General features: G+C 35.5%; 1 protein-coding gene across 1 annotated transcript; it reads left to right on the top strand.

Moving 5' to 3' along the window:
* Nucleotides 1-1,680: 1,680 nt before the first annotated feature.
* LOC141674589 (uncharacterized) lies at nt 1,681-3,843 on the top strand. The gene has a single exon (XM_074481298.1). It carries the CDS (start codon nt 1,681-1,683, stop codon nt 3,841-3,843), a length of 2,163 nt encoding a protein of 720 aa, XP_074337399.1.
* The last annotated feature ends 2,255 nt before the right edge of the window (nt 3,844-6,098 follow it).

Genomic DNA, 6,098 nt, shown 5'->3' with positions numbered 1-6,098 from the left:
TCATGTGCCGGGATAATCTAGTCGCGTCCAACATGATCCTCAGATTCCGGATAGGTATGGATACGTTCCTTCTTTTGATCTTGGCTTGACTCCTACTCTCGAGAAGCCTCGTACCGAGGACCCTTCCACCGAGCAGCCTCGTACCGAGGATCCTTCCACTGAGCAGCCTCCTCCTCTACATCATCCTCACCGGCCTACTGAGCATGTATCTATGGATTTCTCCATTACATCATTCAGTCTCCATGTTATACCTACACCTCCTACTGATAATGATGCCGGTACATATTTCACTTCTTCACAGAGTACCCAGGACCAGAGTTGTCAGGACCAGAGTTCCCAGGACCGTCCCGGGAAGTATGGTCATTTCTACAGTTCTCAGGGTAAACGACGTTCAAAGAGAACTGCTAATCCTCCAAACTGTGGAACAGATGGGCAGAAGTGCGCGAAGAAATGAGGGTAAACTTAACTTTAAGTTCTTAAGTGTGTGTGTTTAATTATGTATGTTTAATATGCATCTTAATTGTAACTTTAAGTGTTGAATTATGTGTTACTTGTCAAATATAATTTCTATTTTATACAATATATTTATAAAATTTATTTTTTATGCAGATGATTGAGTGGATTGTGGATCATAGCCACTATGCGGATATTGAAAACTGCAGACGATGGAGTTATTTGTGCTTATTTTCACTATTTGTAGGACTTTTACTTTTAAAATCTTGTAAAAATAAAGACTTGGAGATATTTTGTTGTTGATTTGGCTAAAACTTTATATTGATTTAAGTTCGTATTGTATTTGTTGAATTAATTTTTTTTATTGTGTTATATTACTGTATTTCGTAATGTAGTTTGTATTGTAGTTCGTGTTGTAGGTTGTATTTGGTTTAGAAGTTAAGAAATTTTATTAAGCAATTTTATTTTAACAAAATAGGGCTTTCAGATTTTTTTAAACAGAACAGTATAAAACAAAACAAAAAAAGGCAGATAAAACCCCGTTTTAGTAGATGTATGGCAAACCGGAACATCGTCATCCGTTTTACCCCTTTTAAATAAAAACGAAATAAAAATGCTATTTAATATCCCGTTTAGTCTGTTTACCACATCACGGGTCTTCTTGTACCGTTTTGGCACTATTTAGAAATTTTAAAAATTAAATATTATAAAACGAAATTTTTGTGTTCCGTTTTACCATTATTAAAAAAAGACAGTAACGGATCATCGTGTGCCATTTTATTTGTTTTTAAAAACAAAAAAATGTTCCTTAATGTCACTTTTTCTGTATTATAATTAAAAAAATGGCAGAACGGGGGACGAAGTTCCATTTTGCATGTTATTTGTACAGATCACAGGCTCACACAACTGTCTGCGGTGTCTCTCACTTTGCAAACCTAAAATTCAAATATCAAGATAAAATTATATATATAAATATTTAATAAAATTCTTACAGATTTATCAATGGCTTCGGGTTCGTGATCTGGAGCACAATCAGTGACGGTGATTGCGTGGATTTATACCGATGGTAATATACGACAAACTCAAATTAGAAGGTTACATATATGATAAACTGGTTTCTAAGCAAGTAAGACTCGATTCTAGTATGAATTTTAATAATTTGCGCGACGTATTGTTTTTGAAATTGAAAATTGATAGGAGTTTGTATGATTTTAAGTTGTGTTATCGATGGAAAATTTCAATGATATGAAATTTGGTATTATTCCGGTTGATGATGATGATGATGTTGAGATGATGTTTGGAATTATTGTTTCGAATGGACCTCCTTTCTTTGTTGAAATTTATTTACAAAAAATTTCAACTTGTCCATTGATTGAAACAAGTACGAGAGTTGTGGAAACTAGTTCAAGAGTTTCCGAGAGGAGTAGTAGTAGGGGTTTTGATTGTCAAACTACTAGTAGTATGTATGTTGGTGGTGATACGATTAGTAGTAGAAGTTTGGATGCTTATGATGTTGTTGATTCGGCTTTGATTACATGGGAGGAGACATTGGAGCCAATGGAGTTGAGGGACGGGATGATATTTGACTCAAAAAAAGTGTTGATGCATACGGTTAGAGATTTTCATATCCGGAATCATCAAGAGATTAAGATGGTTAGATCAAGTGATGTGTATTGGATTATTGTTTGTAAGAATAAGGATAGTGGTTGTGAATGGAGTTTAAAAGCTAGGTTGCGAAAATCACTTGGAAAATTTCAAATTATGGAAACTTCAGGACCACACACGTGTTTGCGCACCACCGTTACTCAAGACCATCCTAATTTGACATCTCATGATATTCTTGAACTAGTTAAGGATCAAATCGTTGTCGATCCCTCGGTTAAGGAAAAAGTCTTGATGGCCACGGTGAAAAGTATTTTTGGTTACCAAACGGGAAGAAGGAAGATTAGAGATACGAAAAAGCTAGCAATGGATGAAGAACATGGTTCTTGGGAAGGTTCATATGAAGATCTCCCCTTTTTGATGGAAGCGTTGCAATGTTTTAATGTGGGAACCAAGGTTTATTGGGTTTTTAAGGAGGATGAGATGGAAGATCGTGGGAGCTTAGAGGTATTCTATCTCTTTATACTAGTATCGCATAGATTTTTAAATGATTTTCCATATTTATTTAATGTTTTTGTAGTTAACGAGTATATTATATCTTATGTGGAACAAGAAGTGACATTCAAGAGACTCTTATTGGCTTTCAAACCATGCATTGATGGATTTGAGCATTGTATGCCTGTCATACATATAGATGGGACTCACCTATTCGGTCCATATCCGGGTGTACTATTGAGTGTTGTGGCAGTGGATTGGTTTAGTCATATTCTTCCACTTGCATTTGCTATTGTCGAATTCGAGAATGTTTCTAGTTGGGGGTGGTTCATGGATAGATTGAGGAGGTTTGTGGCAGGTAGGAGACATGGGATTTGTGTCATTTCTAAAAGACATGCTGGTATTATTGCTGCTATGCAACAAATAGGATGGTGCGAGCCCCTTGACCATTATAGGTTTTGCATTAGACACTTGGCTACAAATTTTTGTACTGCACATAGGAGAAAGGGTTTGAAAAATAGGTTAGCTGAGTTGGCTTCTCAGGTGCAAGAGAAGAAATTTGAATTTTTATGGGAACAATTGTTGATTGTGGCGCCTAGGACGGGAGAATGGTTTGAGGATAAACCATTAAGTAAATGGTCTTTAGCATATGATGGAGGGAAACGTTATGGCATGATGACCACCAACCATACGAAAAATTGGAACAACGCAATCCTTGATGCTAGAAAACTCCTGATTAGTTCATTGGTTAGAGCACTATTTTTGAAGACGGTTGAGTATTTTGATGAAAGGCGTTTGGAAATTACAACCGAATTATCTAAAGGTCGATTGTTTACTAATCATTCAAGCAAGAGGTTGAGTCGGTCCATTGTGCGTGCTAGGGGTCATAGTGTTAAAATTTATGATCGAAATTCATTGTTGTTTGAAGTAGTCCCTAGAAAGGTTGATCAAAAGGGGGGGAATAAACATACCATTATGATTCCCGAGTACTTGTGTTCTTGTGGGAAATGGCAAACGTATCGTATTCCTTGTTCTCATGTTATAGCATATTGTGCGCATTTGAAATTGAGCCATGAATCGTTGGTTGACGAAATCTATAGGTTAGACAATATATCGATGGTTTACAATGATGTTTTCAAACCCATTCCAAGCAAAGGAGATTCTCGTTGGCCGACGGGTATTAATTTTCCAACCGTGAGACATGACAAAGATGTTGAGAAAAAGAAAGGAAGAAGGAAGTCGACGAGGTATCAAAATGCGATGGATTTTCAAGCACCCAAGGGGAAAAAATGAGTTGTTTTAGTGATTTGTTTAGTAATAATGTTGCCTAAAAACTTGTATTGAATTTGAAGATTTTTATTACTTATTTTAATGTATTCGTGTGTTTTTTTATTGTCAATTTAATTATATTGTTTAATTCCATGAAATAGCAAGTTTTTATAATGTTTTGATGTATTTTAGTAAAAATTTAAAAAAATTCCTGTAGCTGCTGAAAAGAACAGAAGCTACTGAAGTTCAACAGAAAAAACGGTTCTAAATATCGTTTTCAGTAAAATGGCACATCGTGTTCCGTTTTGATATAAAAATATTCCACAAAAACGTTTCTTGAAATAACGTTTTACTTTATTATTTTTTTAAAAACAAGTAAACAGTTTATTAACCTCCGTTTTAGTCTAAGTGTTCTAGTTGTGTCTTCTCTTTTATTTTATTCTACAAAAACGTTTCTTCAAAACACGTTTTACTTTTTTACTTTTTTAAAAACAAGCAAACGGTTTATAATTTTAAACGGTGAATTAAGCTCCGTTTAACATAATAATAATATTTTTTTAAAAAACAAAACGGTGGACGAAACCATGTTTTACTTACTTTCAAGTAAGACTAACGGTTCACGAATTTCCATTTTACCTTTTTTTTTAAAAGGCAAAACGGTAGACGAACTTCTATTATGAAGTGACAATTTGGGCCTTAATTTTTATAGATGACAATTTGGACCATATTTTACCTCTCAAAGTGACATATAAGGCCATCACCCAAAGATGTGTAGATAAATGTCATGTTCTTTCAGTTATATTGTTAGGAAGTAGTGGTTTAATGGCGAAGTCACTGGTATAAGAGTTGGTATACAGTAACAATAGAGATATGAATGAAATGTTAGTTTTTTTCTTCAAAACTTCCTTATTTGATTACAAAAACTACAAACAAATCAAATAATTAAAAACCAAATCTATAAGTCAATAGGTCCCCCCTTACAGTGGTATCAGAGTCATGACTGGGTCGAGTTTACAAACACATGAAAAGGATCTTAGACAATTGGAAACACAGTTTGGTGAACTCCAAAGGGAGTTAACACGAAAATATGAGGAAAGGCCATTGCAGGTTTCAAAACTCACAGAGCAATTTTCAGAGTTGACTCAGCAGGTCCAATCAAACAAGGTTGATGTATCTCAAAAAATTCAGAATATGATCGATATGCTATCACATAACACAGATAGAGGGAAATCGGTTCATTCCGTAGCGGGTAAACATTCTAGCATTCCTCCTTTTCCCATATCCTCACCACATGTTAATGATATACTCTCCACACCACCTCCATTTACTCACATTTCTATTCCACCGACTACGTTTCAATTTGGTAATGTTCTTCATCCTCCTGTTAGTATACCTGTTCATACTACATAATTCGTTAATCCGAGGTCATCTCGCATACAAGCAACTCACTCAACTTCTCTAAATACCTCTGAAACACGAGGATTACACACACCTCATAAACTTCCTTTCTTCCCTAATTTTATATTTCCATCCCATGAACTCAGTCCCCATGCCATTCCGTTTACCTCAAATCTACCTCAAATCTACCCCCTTACCAAGGACACATGATGTTCAACTCGCAAGGTTTCCCTCCGCAAAATCAACCTTCTCTCTGGAATTTTTCACAAGATACTAATCACCGAAAAACCACTCTCCAACCACATTACAAATACCCAAAAATAGATTTTCCCAAATTTGATGGTAAAGATGCTAGAAGCTGGGTTAAGAAGACTAAAAAGTTCATTAAACTAAATCCCCTCATGGATCCACGATCAAAAGTGGATTATGCTGCACTTTATTTTGAAGGGGAGGCAGACAAATAACTATCCAGGAAACTCATCCTTCGCTGAATTGAAAAATGTTTACTAACTTGCTGCTAAAGCATTTTTCAACGGGTAGTCAAGTGAATTTGATAGGCAAGTTCAACAAACTGATGCAAACTCACACTATGGAAGCTTACATAGGGAAATTCAAGGAACTGAGAAGTCATTTTTCTTGCAACAAACAAATTGCTTACGGAGGAATTTTACATGGCCAGTTTCTTAAGTGGGCTACGCCAAGACATTCAGCAAGCTCTATATGTCTATAAACCCAATACATTACAAGGAGCTATAATGAAAGCCAAAGAACAAGACCTGGTCAATTTAATGAAAAGGCACACTGCTAATGTCTTTAAAGGCCAATCAAAGGGGTTTTCTAATTTAACTTTGGGTGACAAGAACAGGGAAGGAAGTTACAGC

This window comes from Apium graveolens, chromosome 7 (assembly GCF_009905375.1).
Source record: "Apium graveolens cultivar Ventura chromosome 7, ASM990537v1, whole genome shotgun sequence".
Taxonomy (NCBI): Eukaryota; Viridiplantae; Streptophyta; class Magnoliopsida; order Apiales; family Apiaceae; genus Apium; species Apium graveolens.
The sequence above is the reverse complement of the archived record's forward strand: the minus strand, read 5'-3'. Positions and strand labels throughout refer to the sequence as shown.